Genomic DNA, 19,682 nt, shown 5'->3' with positions numbered 1-19,682 from the left:
TAATTATATAACTTAATTATATATTACGATGAAATAATAAGGGTGAAAAAGGGGATTCTATTTTTATAAAAAACTTAGTTGAATGCTTTAGGAAAATTTGATAAAGGCAAGATGCTAAAAATCCTGTCCACCTAAGTATAATTGAGGCAACTGTAAAATATACATACACTTTACTATTTTTAACTATAAATATATGTACTGTATATACTGTAGAATATAGTACTAGATTAATAATGCTATAGAATGAAACTATAGTATATATCAAATAAGTGAACCGGTGCTCACTCAACTGAAAATATTTTAGTATTCTCTATCACATGTGGCATGGGTGGGAAATATGAGTAAAAAAAAAAGTCATTGCCCTGCAAGGTTCTGATCTTGTTCTAATTTTAAGAGAAAAAAGTATAAATCATAGAATTAAGTCTGACTTTTGCAAAGAAAATGAGATGCGACTCTAATGGATCTATATTCAGTGAAAAAAGCCTTGGCCTTATCTAGAAATAGTGTAGGATGAATGTATATGTTTTTGTGACTCTCTATTTCAAAGAACTTTTTCAATAAACTAACTCCTGAACCAAGCTGTCATTAAGAAGCCTTCTACAGTCACAAAGGTGGATAAGAAGGGAAGGAGGGTGGTTAAGTTACTGGTTGCCTACTATATATTAGTATACTTAATGAGCATTTAAAAAAATCAGTCCTATGAGACAGATATTATCATTTACATTTAGCAGACCAAAAAACAGAGAGATTAAATAAATTGCCAGCTATAGAGTTAAAGCATTTGGATAGGATCTGAAGATCCAGACTGGCCATTTCCACTGTTCTTAAAATGCACCCAGGCTGTCCCCTCAAACAAGTTTCACCCCAGTGTCCTCCATCAGTGATCCTCCATTGACTCATCCTTGTCTTTCACCTCCTGCATCTAATCAAGCACCAAACCCTGTCAAATCTGCTCCCACCGATCTCTCTTCAATGTGTCCCTGCTACCACCGACCCTGCACAGACTCACATCATCTTTTGCGTGGACTACTGCAATAGCTTCCCATTGCCACAATTTCTTAATAGTCAGCTCCGAGCAACACCATCTCTAATATATATCAGTTGAACAGTTGCTCTTCAAGTTTGTTTTGCTTCTAGCACATTACTCTCCTTCAGGTATATTCCTGGTTCTCTTACCAGTCCTTCTCAGTGTCCTTCCTTAATGGACTCTTTTTCATTTACCAGCCTCTTTAATACTTATGTTAGGAGCCTGTCTTAGTCTGTTTTGTGCTGCTGTAACAGAATACCTGCAACTTGGTAATTTATAAAGAACAAAAATTTATTTTCTCACAGTTCTGGAGGCTGGGAAGTCCAAGCAAGATCAAGGTGCCAGGAGGTTCAGTCCCTGGATCCCAGATGGTGCCTCCCTGCTCCTCTGCTGCATCCTCCAGACAGGAGGAAGGTTTTGTCCTCACATGGCAGGGCAGAAGAGAGAACCCACGTCTGGAAGCACTTTTCACAGCAGCATTAATCCAAGAGGCAGAGCCCTCATGATGTAAACACCTCCCAAAAGGCCCAACCACCCAACACTGTTGCATTGGAGATTAAGCTTTCAACACATGAATTTTAAAGGGAACAAAAACATTCAAACCATAGCCACTCCCTGGGACTCTTCTTATTCCACCCTCTCTGCTAGGGGTTCCTATTTTTGCTACCGCTTCAACTGCATCCACACACTGATGACCACTGAGTGTGTGCTTTCAACCCATGCCCCTCTGCTATTTGTACAATTGGTTATTTCTGTCTACCTAATGGCCCATAAGCACCTCAAACTCAAATAATGCAGGCCCCAAACTGGACTCCTGTCTTCCATTTCCCTATGCCTAATCTCAAACCTACTTCTTTTACATGCATCCGTCAGTATTATCAACCTCAAATTTCAATGTTGAAATCACCTTTTATTTACCCTTCTCCTTCACAATCTAACCTCAAGACCAATTGACTCTTCACGTTCTCAAACTTCCCATAGTCATGACTCCTTTCCAGTCTGCAACTAGTTCTGTTTTCTTGATGGAACAGTTAAGAGACACCCTGTTCCCATTGTGCCTCCAATCAACCCTCTTCTCTGATGTTAGCATGAGCTTTCTAAGCCATCCACACCTAGTAGTCCTGGAAGAGTAGTCACTCCAATATATGATAAGTGAATCAGTGCTTGCTCAATTTTAAGTATTTCTGTACTATCACATATGGCATGAAGTTCAAAGTCTTTGCCATTGCATACAAGGTCTTTTGTGACCTACATCATCTGTGCATCTCTAGTCTCAAACCAGTCCCCCATTTGCACTCTCTATTCCAGGAATAACCAACTAGCTACAGTTCTCCAAACAAGGTGTGTTTCTGTGACTCTGCCCTTTCACGTGCTCTTTCTTCTGTCTGGAATCCTCTTCTCATCCTCTATCTGGAAAATTCCTGCTCCTCCCTTTAAGATTCTTAGTGAAGCTTTTGCTGTTCTTCTTTCCCCTGCCCCCACAAAGTTCTACATAAACAGCATCATTTTTATAATACAGTTGAAGTACTTATACTCGATATAATAATGCATATACGGGCTTGTGTAGAGTTGCCGTGGTGGGGGCCAGGATGAGGAGACACATTCTCACAGCTACACCAGAACATTCCCCTTCCATTTGCATAAAATTCCTTCAAGAGACACCTAACATCCCAGACCTTGACAGCAAGTCTTCCAAGTCCCTGCCTTGGCCCTCAGCTCATGATCATCTTCTTCATCCCAACTCCAGCCATCGTGCAGAAAGTATTAGGGGCCAGGCTGATGGTTCACACAATACCTACTAGAATGAGTCACGTTCTCAGAGTCTCCTTTTCTATGGCTGTATTTAGCATCACTGCTCAGTATTGCTTCACCTCTAAAATCCTAGTCTCCACCCCAAACTTCCTATTCTATCCATTATACAATGTCACAGTCACTTTATCTTTACCCCTTTCTGTTCACCCAGTTTACCAATGTCTTACTGATCTGACTTGTCTTATTACCCAACCCAAATCCCAGGGTCAATCTCTAGCAATCTCTAACGACCTTGCCTTTCAGACTCAAGGCCCTACAAAGCCCGACCGTGGCGTGACCCACTTTTTCCCATTCTACCTACTTGGCAGCTGAGCACTGCTGGAGAGAAATCACAGCTTGGCCTCCAGCCACTGAAATTCATGGTTCCCTATACTAAACGGGCTCTCAAAGTCATTTCCTCAATCTTCCTGGTGGTTAATACTAAGAAAAATGTGAGACATAATTTATGGTAAACAGATTATCAAAATAATCTTGATGTTGGATATAATACAAGAAGAAAACAAAAGGCTGAATATGGTAAGCATAATAATTTAGCCCCAAAGCTATGTGCCCTTTAGGTTCTAAGTCGATTACTTTCATGTCATAAAGGACTACTGCTATCCTCTCAATTCTTAGATTTTTTAGAGTTTGAAAAAAATAGGTGAAGTGTGGACCATTAGTAAAAATAACTGCTTTCAAATCCCTTCATGTCCAAGTTACCCTTCATACTTATCCTTTATCAATGAGACATATACAACTTTGGTCTGTTTCATTTTAATTTATTCTGTGCAGTTTAAAGTGAAAGTTAAAACATCATACTGACAAACCACAGAAACTCAGATATAGTACTGACCAGTTTTAAGACAAAAAGTGAACAATCATTTACACTCATTCCTCATCTTTAATATACATCTTGTTATACAAAAGTACACACAATTCTAATTCCTTATAAGCCTATTGGTCAAGCAGCAAGATGACAAATGCATCATAGTACAACACAGAATGTTTCCTTTAAGAAATCACAGCAGCAGTATTTGGTGAACGGTTATACACAGAACTGACCTGGAGGGTAACGTTAAACATTCCTCACAAAACAGGCGGTGCATGTACATTGACAAATGGAAAACGTAACTCTCATTAACGTAGGATGAAAAGTTACTCTTTATACTTTAAGTTAAAAACTATAGGACACTTTAGAAACAGATAATACAAGGTGCTTTCATTCTAGACTCCATAACAGAACACTATTCCTTTAGTTGCTTGAGCATCTATAACCTTCGAGGACTCCTCACTGGCTTTTTAAATCAATCTCAAATATAAAAGCACTTGAAACTTACCAGTCAAAATCTAGTTACATTAGTTACATGTTACGTTAAAACATACCTTTTGAGGAAAACTGACTTTACAAAATATTGCATCATTAACTTAAAATAATTTTCAAAACTGTTGCTCTTAGAAGAAAAAATGCACTACTTTCAAATCTTTCAACATGTTTTAAGAGGCCACATTTTGTGAATTTATTACTTTATATATTCCAAACTTACAGCAAATAACATTTTTTAATGGTTTTTAAACCTAATAACATCTAAAGAAATGGTTCAGCACATCTGTGAAATGGCTGTCCACTGCGTAACAATGTATTTGTTTCCACCATGAAAACATCATTACAAAACCCATTAATTGAATTCTATATTTAGCTTAATGTAAGTATTAAAAACCTCACTTAACAGTGCTACACAAACATTTAGTTGGGGTTTTTTTGGCATTTAAATTTGAACAATGCTACCAATTGGTATACGTAATTATCACAAAAAGATTCAGAGGCAAAGTCAGAAAGATTTGGGAATGGTTGGTTGGGAAGGAAATCAAACAACCTACCAGAGTCCTCAATTTTAGGATTAATCTTCAAAAGATGGCACACTCGATCACCATCACTCTTTGTGAGGATTCAGACAAAATTCTAATACTTGTATTTTTTTTTTTTTTTTTTTCAAAAGATGACCGGTAAGGGGATCTTAACCCTTGACTTCGTGTTGTCAGCACCACGCTCAGCCAGTGAGCAAACCGGCCATCCCTATATGGGATCCGAACCCGGGGCCTTGGTGTTATCAGCACCACACTCTCCCGAGTGAGCCACGTGCCGGCCCCTAATACTTGTATTTTTGATGCTCATAACCTTTTAAACTTTAAAATTAACCACAGGCTAGTCCATATCCCACTGAGACTGAAAATGCAGGTTGTGATGTAGTTCTGGTAGGTTCAGCACTAAAAGGAAAAAAAGAGCACTAAAAAAGGAAAAAAACAAACACTATACAGCAAATAATTCTGCGTTAACAACTATTTCTCTTGCCTTAGTGGCCTTAGAAATACATACTATGGCATGTTGTGGGGTGCAAGAAGAAAAAAAGTTTTCAGGAAAGGGTTTGTTCGTAGAATCTTCATATTGGCAGCAGTGATCCTCTAAGTGAAAGTTAAAACATGCTAAATGTGAGCTAGTAATTAATATGCTTTTAGGTATGTTTCTCACGTAAGTTAAGCAGAACTTTACTTAAAATTCTCTCAGACGTGCTTGAAGCATAAATGTCAATAAATAATGCCAACATATATAGCTTTACAGTAATTACTCTGAATTATTTTGGGCAGGACCCTTGTAGGTTTGGGGTGAAGGGCTACACCAGCCATCATGCTATAATACTGACACAACAGGAAGCTTGCCAGCTACTTAAAGTTTTTCAGCAACTATTATCAACTAAACAGATTTCCCATCATAAAGCAGAATCCACAGCTCAAAATGTTAGACTATGAAAAATCTTATTTAAATATTATCTCATTACCAAGAACCTTTTTTGGGCATTAATTTTTTTTCTAACTGATGATCACTTTAATGTGATATTTATCTAGCATGAAGCATTAAAGTTAATGCTTGAAACTGTATCACTATTTTATGCCCTATAGTCACATAAATATAGAAAACTGCATTCAATCAGGAAATGACAGAAATATTGTGCCCCACTCTCAGCTGCTGGGAATCTTCCCCTAGCAAATATATAAAACTGAAGTCATGCTCTGTGAAATCCCTTTTAGTATATCCAAAGGGCTACAATATTAGCAAAGAAGTGTTCATCAGGAATACAACTTGGGGCAGAGACAGTGAACTATTAATAAACAAAACTACCAACATGAAGCATGAGGTATCAAAATAATTAAACACCATCATAAAATAGAGGTGATATTCTGTTCTTGAGAAACAGGTTAAAAACATAAAAAATAACTTGGATTAATAAAATAAGCTGGCTTAGCATTTAATTCTTGTACAAAGCAGGTAACAAAACAGGAAGGTTCTTTAGTCAGTATCTCTCTTCCCTAGTAAACACTCAGTCCAAAGTTCAATTAAGACAAACATGGAAACCTGGCAAGAGTCATTTTACAGTTAAGCAGGTATTTTCACCCAGTCTATTTTTTTCAATACCCAGTACCTTTGAGGTCTTGTCACTGAGAAGTTGTTTGTGAAGAAGTGTTTTTTCTCCACAACTCATGCCTTGAGCATAAAGTCCTCCCATAGAAAGGGAGTAACTAATCTTACTCTTCCTAAAGTAGAAGATAGTCTTAGATTCCTAAGTTACTACTCTAAAGTCTTGAATAGGTTATCCCAAAAAATGTATTTCATAGAAGATAACTATTATAAGAGTGAGAATTAAGTTCTCCAATAATTGCTATCTTAGAAAGAAAAATAAATTTACAAACTATTTTTTATTTAATCTAAGATACCATCAATTGCTAAGATGCACCAAAGTATCACTAAGGAAAAAACACTGCCCATTTAAACTATGACACAATGCTTTCGTATCACAAGTTTATTTTGTATTTAGTAAAACAGTGCTTTTAGAATTAAACAGATTTTTATCACACCAACCTTATACATATGTAAAGAAAATGTGTGAAATAAATTGATTAAGTTATAACTATAACTTCGAATTCAGAATCCAACCCTTCTGAATCGCTTTTCAAATCAGTCATCAATGTCTGCGTTTTCCCACACAACATCGCCATGGATGTTATCAGGAGTACTGGTGACGCATCTGTTGAAAGAGTGATCCAGCACTGTCTTCTGTTTCATGTCAGTGGGAAGCTTTGGACAAAAGGATGGTTGATGCCTTAAGGGCAGTCCTGCTCAACTCATGAAGCGTCACACCAGCCTCTCGTTGCTTTGAATTCTGTTTCATCAATTCCGAGGGTTTTGGCAATTTCTCCTGCCTTCGATTGCATTGCTTGGCATGTGATAGGCAATCCTTTTGCACGTGTCTCACTGACAAAATGAACTACAGCTTTGTCTACCTGTGGGTATCTTCCTTTCTTAGGTCCTGTAAAACATTTTGTCGTTGCTTTGCAAGAAAATATAGAGCTGCGGTCATTTCTCCAATGACAAATATTTGCTTCACTGATATCAAATGTATGCCCTGCTGCTGTTTCCATGCTTTTCTGCATACACAATAACTTTTCATTTCAATGCTGAATCATAGTGTAATCTTTTTGAAGACATTTTTAAATGCCAATTAAGCCTGACACATTTGATACCAACAATACATACCTCGGTTAAAGTGATGACACTATGACAAGCTGTAAATTCACACATGCAAAAGCTAGGGTAATTACATGACTATCACCTGGTTGACAGTAATGAGATGCATCCCAATTTCATACAAGTTAAAATGTGGAGAAAAGCATACATTTTAGGACTAATAAAATATGGTTTTTCAAGCCTATAATGTTTATCAGATCTGCACCAGTGCAATAAAATAAGCCCAAGAGCCAAGGAATAAGTGTATAAGTACAAAGCTCACAAAACAAAAGATTACCTTTAAGATGAAATTTGCAGTGGTCCAATTTGGTTTTAATTCCCTTTATTTTTATATGGCTTCAATGTAAATATTTTTTTGAATTGGACTTAAAAATCCAAGTACAAATGTTCTTCAGTCATTTAGTAAACCTCAAAGCCAAGACACGAAAGACAGAAGCCTGCCATTGCCTTCCATCATTCACTAATACAGGGCTATGTCCGGCGTCAGTGGCCTTCATCAGCAGGCACCCTCCTTTGGCGAGCAAATCTGATCCTGTGTGGGGAGGATGAAGGGTCTTCTTCAGTTTCAGACCCTGAAGGCTCATGATCTCCCTCCTGGGATCCCGTGTCTCCCACCAGTTCCCGCAGAAACTTGAATTTAGATAAGAAAAGATGCCATACAAAATACCAACCTAAAGAAAAACAAAAACATCAAAAATTATTACATACAATGTTATCAATTTGTAATGTTACAGTTAATTGGGGGGGGGAGATATGTTACAAAACGTTCTATATAATACAAATATATGTGATTACAAACATGTATTTATATAACATTCATTGAGCATTCATGGTATACAGGGCATAAGGATAAACTCCAGGATTATATAGTGATGACAAAAAGTTTCTGCCCTCATGGAATTTAGAATCCAGGCTTGGTCCATCTACATTATAATTATAAAGAGATTATGATACCAAAGTAAGTGTTTATTAAAAGCAAATTTGAGAACATTTGTCTGGCTCTGGCCTGGAATCCTGCTCACAGTGCCAATCGTCTAGCTCTTAATCCTGTTTGTGACGCCAATTGCAAAGCTAGGTGACCACGCTACTTGTCGGGCTCTTTTACCTGCCAGTAATCCTGCACCTACCGGGCTGATTGTTGAGCTAGGGCTGGGTCTGGAGCCCACAGACCCCTCAAGTCTGTTCATAGACTGTGTCACAAACCCTTCACATGCAAGGCTGGGTCCCCAGACCCCTCACACGCCAGGCTAGGTCACCAGACCTCTTCACGCAGGTCTATGAGTTAGGTAACTGGCCAAAAGGTCCTTGGAGCCATAGGTTGGAAAGCATGGCTGCACAGGGTGGACACCCGAGGCCAACGCACGTCTACCTGCTTCACCAAACTCCTCTCTCTCCGAGAGAGTGCTGAGTATATAAGAGGGGCTATAAAGAAACTGCCCGGGCATGGCTGACGAATAGGGCAGGGCTGCAGGAGGACCATGAATATGATGAATGGCGTAACAGAAAGTCAGAAATTGAACATAAAGAGTGATTATATCCGTAATAACTTCGTATAGCATACATTATACGAAGTTATACGATCCACACACACACACACACACACACACACACACACGCACGCACGCACGCACACACAATTTGTTATAATGGATGTGCTAAACCACACCCAATGGGACCCAAGGTGAGAGCCCTGACCAAACTATTTTCCCACCAATATTTTTCTGGGGAAGAAAGAATACCCTTTGCTAGTTACTTGGACATTCATATCTCAGTGCTGTCTACTAACAGCAAGTGTGCTTCAGGCATAATGTGGAAGACATTAAATAGCAGGAATCGACTGTATTACAGTAAAATCTTCTCAGTCAACACCAAGTTGTAAGTTTCTAGAATTAATTTTCACACAAAATTAATAAATTTTCTTTAATTACATGATGAAAAAATAAAGCCAGAGAACCAGTATCTTAGGAACGAGATTTTAAAAATACAGATATTAAAAAAATGGTGTTTTCATGTCAAAGTCATTAAAAAGTATGAATAACCCCTTTAAAAACTAACCAAGTTCTGTTTATTTTTGCAAGGAGTTTTAAGCTAAATAAGTTTTTCAGACACCCACTAATAAGAAGCAAACATTAATCAATGTAGGTATGCTTAAGGATAAAAAGCTCTCAACCCATGCTTGGTTGCTCTGAAACACTGAGAATAAAATAAAACTAACCTTTGTAACAAAGTTTATATTTTCTTGATGCCTTCTACTTTAACCACTCTGGTTTCACAGAATAGCAATGTACCATAATATATTCTGATGACTAGCACTTTGTGAGAACAAAATCCAACCAGCTTTTCTACCCCAGTGTTAAACCAGGACAAGATGAATGCCCACTTTAGAGAGATTTCTAATTTTTTTTTTTTTTACTTGTTTCTTTCTTATAATCTCTGGGGAGGAAAAAGAAAAAAAAAAAAGAATTAAACTCCTTGATACTAAAACATTAACTTCAGAGATTTAATCCATTTCTCAAGTTTTTGCTTTCCTTCAAGCTTGATTACTGAGTACTAAGTGAACCATACCCATGTTTTAGGGTCAACTGTGTATTTGAGTAAAGCACCTAACTTTGTAAAATAGTATTTTAATGATATTCCAAATTAGCATGCTCTCCCCTCATCCAAAATTCTTTATAAAATAGCTACAGCAAATCAGTGGAAAGAGTACTGGGAAGGGGTCAGGAGTCCCAGTTCTGACAGAAGATTCACAACGGTACTGTGAGGAATAAGTGACAAGGTATCTAAAGGGCTTACATGCCTGGCACTGAGGAAGCATTCTGTAAAATGCTCAACTTGGGCAGTGAGAGCTGAATGACTTCTATTCTGTTGCTGTTTTTTTTTTTTTTTTTTTTTTAAATTCACATATCATAAAAATCATCCTTTGAAAGTGTACAATTCAGCAGTTTTCAGTACATTCACATGGTTGTGCAACCATCACCACTACTGAACCCCAGAACAATTTCATCAACCCCAAAAGAAACTGCATAGCCATTAGCCTCTGGCCACCAATAATCTATTTTCTTTTTTTTTTTGTCTTTTGTCTTTTTCCGTGTCCGGCAACGGATCGCAACCCTCAGTGTTGCCCCCGTACCGGACCGGGGACTGGCAACGGGATTGCAACCCTCGGCGTCGCTCCCGCGCCTTGCTCAGCCAGTGAGCGGGAACCAGTCTGTATGTGGGATCCGAACCCTCGGGCGGGAGCGCCGCTGCGCTTCCCAAGCGGTGCACTATCCAGTGCGCCACCGGGCCGGCCCCCAATAATCTATTTTCTGTCAGTACGGATTTACCTACTCCGAACATGTCATATAAATGGAATCTTATAATATGTGGCTTTTGTGTCTGGCTTCTTTCACTTGGCCTATGTTTTCAAGGTTCACCCATAGTTACATTCCTTTTTATTGCTTTATTCCATTGTATGGATATATCACATTTTGTTTAACCATTTGCCAACTGATAGACATTTAGGTAGTTTCCACTTTTTTGGCTATTATAAAAAAGTTTCTACTTTTGGGTTGCAATGAACATTTGTGGACAAGTTTTTACATGGACATATATTTTCGTTTCTCTTGGGTATGTACTTAGGAGTGAAATTTCCTGGGTCAGATGGTAACTCTGTTTAACCACTCATGAAATTGCTAAACTGCCTTCCATGGCAGCAGCACCACTTCCCATTCTCACCAGCAATGTGTAAGGTTCCAACTTCTCCACATTCTCACCAGTCTTCTTATTGCCCATCTTTTTAATTATAGTCATCTTAGCAGGCAGGTATGTGGCTTTGATTTGCATTTCCCTAATGACTAATGATACTGAGCATCTTTTTATGTCCTTGCTAGCCATTTGTCTATCTTTGCAGAAATGTCTATTCAATTCCTTTGCCCATGTTTAAATCGGTTGTCTTTGTATTATTCAGTCATAAGAGTTCTTTATATAATTTGGACATTCGATGTTTATCAGAAATATGATTTGCAAATATTTTCTCTCATTCTGTGAACTGTCTTGATAATGTCCTTTGAAGCACAAACCTTTTTAATCTTGAGTAAGCCCAATTTATCATTTTTCTTTGATTGCTTGTGCTTTTGGTGTCATATCTCAGAAACCACTGACTCATCCAAGGTCATGAAGATTTACAACTACATATTCTAAGAATTTCATAGTTTTAGCTCTTACATGTAAGTCTTTGATCCATTTTAGTTAATTGTGGTGGGAGAGAGGGGTCCAAATTCATTCTTTTGCATATGGATGTCAAGTTGTCCCAGAACTATTTGTTGAAAAGACTATTCTTCCCATCAATACACTGTCTTGGCATCTTTGTCAAAAATCAATTGACTATAAATGTTATGGTCTATTTCTGGACTCTCAGTTCTATTCCATTGACTTCTATACCTATCCTTATGCTAATACTACACCATCTTGGTTACGGTAGCTTATATTAAGTTTTGAAATCAAGAAGTATATGCCCGCCAATTTTGATAATCAGGAAAATCAGGAAAAATAAAAAAGAAACTGATAAGCAAATCATGAACACTCTACTCTGTAGGCTTATATTTCCCCAATGCCATTAATTGGCTTAAATTGATAAGGCCAGTTGATTTTTAACAGATACTAAAGAAAACTTGTCCTAACTCAGGTTAGTTTTGAGAACATAAAAGTTAAAAGAACTCACTTGACAAAGACATTGTGCTAAACAGAGATTATGAGGGTGAACTACCATGAGAGAATTATAATCCAGCTCAAGGATGACTTAATCTGGTTGGAAGTGAGGACTAAAGCCATGTTGAGACCTATAACTGCATGGGCTCTAAAAGATTTTAAAGGAACACAGGTTTTTTTGTTTTGTTTTGTTTTTCCTTAGCATACATTTGTCTGAGTCCCTCTTTTCCCACGGTTATTTAATATTTTGAACCCTGGTTACCAGGCAAGATGATATTTACATGAATGTAAAGTTGTTTTCCAGCCAGACTGTAGCTGCAGACTTGCACGTACTATCCAGACCCTGGGAAACCAAGGAAGACATCAATAAAGCTATGCTGATTCTACCCCTCCAGCAGGACCACGAACAACAGCAAGGACAAGAGCAGAAACCAGACTTTGCACCTGAGACCCTGCAGGAAGCCCTCGCTGCTGCTCACGTGCCCCTCCCTCCTGCTTTTCATTTCTCATCCGCTCTTTAAAAAACCCTCAGTAAACCTGAGTCTTTACGATGGCTTTAGCCTGGCCAGCCACTTCAGGTTTACCATGGGAGATGGGTTAGCCTAACATCTCTCCTCAGGTCACCAGTATTCATGAATAAAAACTGACTTCCATTTTCACCAACATCTTCGTCTGGGGGCAGGCAGCCAGACCTGTGGGTTTAGTTTCAGTTTGGGGGAGCCTCTGCTGGGGCTGAGTGTGCCCTGTAACAATAGCAGCTACAAAGTATAAAATGACCATAAATAAGAGTGAGGGAGGTGAGGATCCCAGCACAGAAAAAGCTACAAAATAAGGAACAGAGAAAACTACAGTTGTCAGAGTCTTGGGATATATATTCAGATGGATTACATACTCTCTCTTTGCAGATTTTAATAAAATGAACCCCCAAAATGCTTTTTTTTTTTTAAATCATTGCTAGCAACCAAACAATATAAGGGATTCAATCTCAAGTCAAAATTTAGAATGTGGTGCCAATGAGAAGAACTCCAGAGTTTGAAGCAGCAAGTTATGGCTACTACATCCACACTCACCACTCCCCTTCCCACCCACACCAGCTGAACCACTCGGCTCCATGCCTCTGTAATTTTTATCCCAAATCTGGAGATAAGCAAACTTGAAAAGTGTGCTTGCTTATTTCTGCCTATTCTGCCTGGATGCAGGATATATGGGGGGGATGGGTTATGTGGGTAATGACACTACTTCCCACAAAAAATCATGAGTTAGAGAATTCCCCTAATGTAAATAAGGAGTTCATCTGCTGGGCAGAGAGAACAGACATCCACTGTGCTTGGTTTTTTAACATGACTACTGTAAAGGACAGGGTGGGAGTGCAAAGGAAAGGGATACACTGCAGTGCTGATAAGAATTGCACTGGTATTCACTAAACTGAGGAAGTTCAATGAGTTGTCCTCCAAGTAAACTGACTAAGTTCTTTTTTTTTTATTTTCCTTTTTGTCTTTTTTACTGACCGGTAATGGGATCGCAACCCTCGGTGTTGTGCCCGCACCGCGCTCAGCCAGTGAGCGGGAACTGGTCTCCACATGGGATCCGAACGCTCGGCAGGAGCGCCACCACGCTCCCAAGCAGCACACTCTCCAGTGCGCCACCGGGCCGGCCCAAACTGACTAAGTTCTTACAGAGCTGTAACAGTGGGGAGAAAGACGGGAGGAGGATTGTGGGGAGGGGGGATCTCCATGTCACAGTACCTAGTACTAGTAAAATCTGATGCCTCTACAACATACTGTTTATCAAAGAATGTTAACAGTTTGAACAAAGGATGATACTAAAAATGCCAGGCAGTTTGAGGGGAAAAACAACTACACATGACATACTTATTTCAGAAAAAGAAATGCTACTGCAATGGGTATATATCAGGAAAAGCATGACTTAGCAAAGAAGAACTTAAAAGAAGTCCTGCTGTGCCAGATAAAACTACTAATAAGATATTCATTCAATGGCTGTGTTAGTTAGACCTGGAAATAATAATAGCTAACTTTTTAAAACTCTAGTACCCTGAGAAAATGCTTTGCATATATCATCTAATGGCCAAATTGTTATTCAATTTAACTAAACTGTCCCATCACATACTTCTGGTATTTCTCACTCCTTGTAGCTGACTAATAGGGCTCTGATCTATTTATCTACAGGATTTTATTTGTACTGATCTTACAACAAATATAACACAAAGAAGAAAGTCACATACACAGTTCATCTCCTGTTATTTTAATAAAGCAGCTTTTCATTCAAATAACAGAAACCCTAAGACTTAACAATCAAAAATGGGGAATTTGTTGTAAGCTTACATGGGTGTCTCAGAGGCCATGGGAGGAAGTGCCCTTACCAGGAACTAGAACTAGGAGAAGGTTCTTGTGAACTGAGGTCATTCTCTCAACGTTATCTGTTTCTCTCTGCACACTTGCTCCATTCGCCTCTCTTTGTACACTGCTGCTCCTTCCCAGCTATACCTTCTTGGTTCACGTCCTCAAAAACAAACAAACAAACAAACCACACACAGACACAGCCTAGAATCTCTGCCCCAAATTGGGTCAAGTGTAGCCCCAGGACCAGTCTGTATTACTTGGGGGCAGGGTCAGGTACTGTGAACACGGATGTAGGGCCTACCTCTGAGAGGACAAAAGTAGTTTTAGAGACTGGAGGAGAGTGGATTGGATAGCCTGGACATCCCCAGTAAAGATGCCTCCCCCCTTTCTTAGGCAATAGGCTCCTGGAAGATGGTCTCCACGACAGGAACCACCAAAACCCAGGTAGGCAATTCTTTTGTTGGATAAAGTCGAACCAAAACCTTCAATCTTCTTGGGATCTGCTTCAGTTCCCTTAAAACTTCAACACCGTATGACCTTTGATCAATGTCCACACTGTAAGAGGTTCTCAACATGTGGAACAGAGAAACTACTTGGAATGTGGGCAAGGTGGGGTCAAATGAGCCTGGCAATCATATTTCTCTTTTTAGGGAAAAGAAGACTTGTAAATGTAAGGCAAGTTCAAAAGCATTTATTATCCAATGGAATAGTTGAAGATATGTAATCACCACATTAAAGCCATTCACAAGAGGGATCACTCAAACTGACTAGTCACCAAAATCTGGTAGGGAATTTTTGGAAACTACAGACTCCCAAGGGCTCATCCCAGATAGCCCAAATTGATCTCCAGGGACTGTGCTTACTCATTTTTTTTAAAGCTCCCTAGATGATTCTGATGCACATGTGGGTTTGGAAAAGAAAAATGGGATGAAGAACATAAGTGCTGCTGCCATCAATTATGGAGAATGGCCAAGGAAAATGAGAAAGGGATTAGCAATGGGAGTGCCTGTGGAGAAGAAACGGAACACTTGACCAGATAGCCTGCCTGAGAAGACTCCACTCGACGAGCAGCAACAGAAGACATTAGTATTTACTAATGAGAGAGTGCTGAGTATATAAGAGGGGCTATAAAGAAACTGCCCGGGCATGGCTGACGAATAGGGCAGGGCTGCAGGAGGACCATGAATATGATGAATGGCGTAACAGAAAGTCAGAAATTGAACATAAAGAGTGATTATATCTTTGCTCCAAGTAGAACTGTACTGTGTCTGGCTAACAGAATGGTTAATTTAACACAGATGTACTTGGAGCTCATTCTCTTGTACACTTAAACCTAATATGGCCTCTGAACCCTAGGGACTAACTTCACCCGGGTGTGCATTCTCCCAGGTATGCATATTCTCGGGGAAGAATAACCACTAAAACCCAGGCTACCTTTTACTGAAAAGGAGTTACCTCTTGTACGCTGCATGGCTACAGCAGACAGGACCTCTTACAGCTCATATGATTCCTCCCACCCAGATCTGATACACACGCACCAGAATTTTACCTATGCATATCCTATGGGCATGTGTCTTGTACAATATCCTGGGACTTAGTAAAAGAAAAACAGGAGAGAGAAAGGACAGGTGGCGGTGTGGGGGAATGACTGTCCACAATTATATGTACCTACAATCAGAAATTTACGCTGATTGTTAAAACAGTACTGCAGTTTTTCACAGTTTAAAAAGCAAGTCTGTGCCTTGCTCTGGTCTCACATTGTTAAGCACTGTTTGTCAGAAACACTGGCAAGCAGTACAGGGTGTATATTCTGGGATAATCAAAGGAGCACTCACTTGTTTATACCAATAACTTAGTTCAAAGTTACTGAACTTTGAATTCGTTCAAAGGATGAATTTCATGAAATACACTGTGCATTGTTTTTCTACGTAAGATAAACATGCTGGCGGCAGAAAGGTAAGATGGCAGATAAGCCAGGGTGATGAACCATCACCATCACCACCCCACACACCCAGGAGATAACTATAATTTCACCTTCAATTATACAAGAGTGCTTTGAAAAGTTTATGGAACAATAGAATAATACAAAATCCTTCCATGAACTTTTTGAAGTACCCTCTACAGTTCTCAGTTCAAAGTGATTTTACATTCAGCATCTCAGTAAATCCTCACAATCCTTCTGAATTAGACCAGCAACCATTATTTCCATTTTCTATAAGAAAATAAAGGCTCAAAGTGACTCACCAACTAATGAAGACAGACAGCTACATTAAGACACATCAATGAATTTTAACAGTGTATCAAATTTCTCACATTTTCATGGTAAAAGTATGGCTAAACACAAAACATGATTTAGGGAATAAGAATATGGTTTCACTACCTGCTATAGACTGAATGTGTTCCTCCAAAATTCATATATTGAAACTTGTTCCCCAATGTGATGGTATTGGGAGGTGAAGCCTGAGTGAGAGGTGATCAGGTCATAGGGTGGAGTCCTCATGAATGGGATTAATGCATTTATAAAAGACACTCTATTGAGCTCCTCTACCCCTTCCCCTTCTGCCATGTGAGGACACAGTGAGAAGACAGCCTCTGTGAAGTAGAAAGCAGGTCTCCACCATACATTGAATCTGCTGGTACTTGATTTTGGACTTCCCAGCCCTTCAGAATTGTGATAGATAAATTTCTGTTGCTTATAAACCACACCTAGTCTATGGTATTCTCTTATCACAGACCAAACAGACTAAGACATAACCAAGATCTTTTTAGTCTAAAAGTCCAGGTGTTGTATAACCACAAATTCTTATCTTTGTTAATTGTGGAATCATTCCAATGGAGTTACATAATTTCACATTCATGATGGTATGTAAGTGGCTGACTGGCTCAATACAATCTCACACTTGTATAAAGCTCTTTTCCATTTTCAGTCCTATTACCTTTTTCCATTTTACTCTGAAGGCAGCTAAGGCTCACTTGGCAAGGTAATACTTGTACATCAAGTCCACAGATGCAGACAAAGCCAAACTGAGCCAAGCTCTCCCAGCTCCTGCCACAATACTTGCTGTACTGCACACCCCTCTCAATGACACAACGGGCAAAGCTTGAAGTTAAGCTCCAGAGCTAGCACACAACACAATTTTGAACCATAATACCTCCCCATCCAAAACTCTTTTATCCAATAAAAATGTAAGACATTTTCAAAGCTGTATTTTTAAACCTTTCTTCTCCTCTATTTCTTCCTCCCTTCTCCCTTTGGTGAACCCAACACTCCCATGGACCCAAACATTACCTCTATTACAGATGATGACCAAATTTTTCATCCATACCTTTCCTGAACCCCAGGAGGAAATCTCTTCCTCTTTGGCTTCAAGATACTAAAAAAAAAAGTGTGTGTGTATGTATCTTCATCCAACAGCTCTGTATGGATACTACATCCTCTCTCCATCTCTCTGGTAGGAAAGAGTTCCTCTCCAGCACATTGTCCCTCCCTTATTTTATCCCAGTGCTATAGATTCTACCTTAATGAACCCTCTCGCATTTGTTTCCTTCCTTACATTCCTAATGCCATTCTCTATCCTAGATTAAATAAATCTTTATTATCTGTCAACTGGGTTATCATCATAATCTCATATCTCAGAGGCATGTTAGAACCACACTGCTCTGCCATGAATCCTTACTCAACAACTTACAACTTGGGCTAGTTAATCTCTATGTGCCTCAGTTTCCTCTTTTATAAAATGGGAATAATAACAGCACCCACTCTCAAAGGATCAGTGTGGTAATTAAAAGTTAACATATGTAACAAGCTAAAAATGATGCCTGACATAATACTCGAACATTAGTATTGTTACTGTCTCTTAGACTCCAACTTCTTCCCCTTTTGGGCAAACTACACAGATGAAACTACTACCACTGTTACTGAGAATTGTAAGCATCATTTCTATATAATTTTTAAATCTTTCTACAATATTATGTCTTCAATATGAGCTCTCTTGGGTGACCACTTTGGCACCTCATGCTGACTTCCACCCTGTACTTTATTAATATATTGTTAAGATGTCATTTCTCTCCAACTTGACCTATAGATTCAATAGAACTACCTTGACAAGCTGATTCTGAAACTTATAAGGAAATACAAGGGATCTAAAACAGCCAAAACAATTTTGAAAAAGAACAACTTTTGTACAACCTACACAATTGGCATAAGGATTTTTTTCATGAAAAAAACAGAATTGAAAGATAAAATGAATCCTTCCATGAACCTTTTGAATACCCTCATAGGTCAATGGAACAGAATAGAGTCCAGAATAAACCCGTACATATAGTACAAACTGATTTTCAACAAAGGTATCAAGGTAATTTATTGAGGAAAGGACAGCCTTTTCAATCAATGATACTAGAACAGTTGGATATCCTTATGTTAAAAAAAAAAAACTAAAAAAACAACAAAAAAACCCCAACCGTGATCCTTAACTCAAACCATACACAAAACTACCTCAAAGTGGATCACAGACCTAAAGGTAAAACCTAAAATGTAAAACTACTAGAATACAGGAGAAAATCTTTGTGACCTTGGGGTAGGAAACAATTTCTTACATAGGACTCAAAAAGCATGAAACAAAAGAAAAAGCCATTGATCTCACCACAAAAAATAAGTATGTGAGGTAAGGCATATGTTAATTAGCTCAATTTAGCCATTCCACAGTATATAGTATTTCAAAACATCATATTGTACACCACAAATACATACAGTTTTTATGTCTATTAAAAACACAAATAAATTAAAAAATTTTTAAAATAAAAATATGTCATACTTATAAAAAATTGATAAATGGAACTTATCAAATTTAACCAAAATATAAAACAAATGACAATTTGAAGTGAAAAGGCAGGCCACAGATTAGAAGAAAATATTTACAAAACATATATCTGATAAAGGACTTGTACCAAGAATACATAAAGAATTGTTACAACTTGATAACAAAAAGAAAAAATAACAGTTTATTTAAGATGGTGATAGAGTTTGGATGTCCCCACCAAAACTCATGTGGAAATCTGTTCTCTAATGTGGCAGTGTTGGGAGCTTTATGAGTCAGAGGGGCGGATCCTTCATAAATGGATTAATGCTCTCCCTAGGTACGGGGATTAATGAGTGAGATCTTGCTCTGTTAGTTCCTACAAGAGCTGGTTGTTTAAAAGACCCTGGCACCTCCCCTCCCCTCCCTCCCTCCCCCCC

At 38.6% G+C, this 19,682-nt stretch overlaps 1 protein-coding gene across 1 annotated transcript in view; it reads right to left on the bottom strand.

Annotated features, from left to right (window-relative positions):
• Positions 1–3,580: 3,580 nt before the first annotated feature.
• Positions 3,581–19,682, bottom strand: part of SMIM13 (small integral membrane protein 13) — a 30,226-nt gene continuing 14,124 nt past the window's right edge. The window contains exons 2-3 of the mRNA XM_008589091.1: positions 4,979–8,068; positions 3,581–4,791 (exon numbers count right to left, since the gene is read on the bottom strand). Coding sequence (XP_008587313.1) covers positions 7,881–8,068 — 188 coding nt within the window. The 3' untranslated portion in view covers positions 3,581–4,791; positions 4,979–7,880. The remainder of the gene's footprint in view (positions 4,792–4,978; positions 8,069–19,682) is intronic.

Source organism: Galeopterus variegatus, unplaced genomic scaffold (genome assembly GCF_000696425.1).
Source record: "Galeopterus variegatus unplaced genomic scaffold, G_variegatus-3.0.2 Scaffold5200, whole genome shotgun sequence".
NCBI lineage: Eukaryota > Metazoa > Chordata > Mammalia > Dermoptera > Cynocephalidae > Galeopterus > Galeopterus variegatus.
The sequence above is the reverse complement of the archived record's forward strand: the minus strand, read 5'-3'. Positions and strand labels throughout refer to the sequence as shown.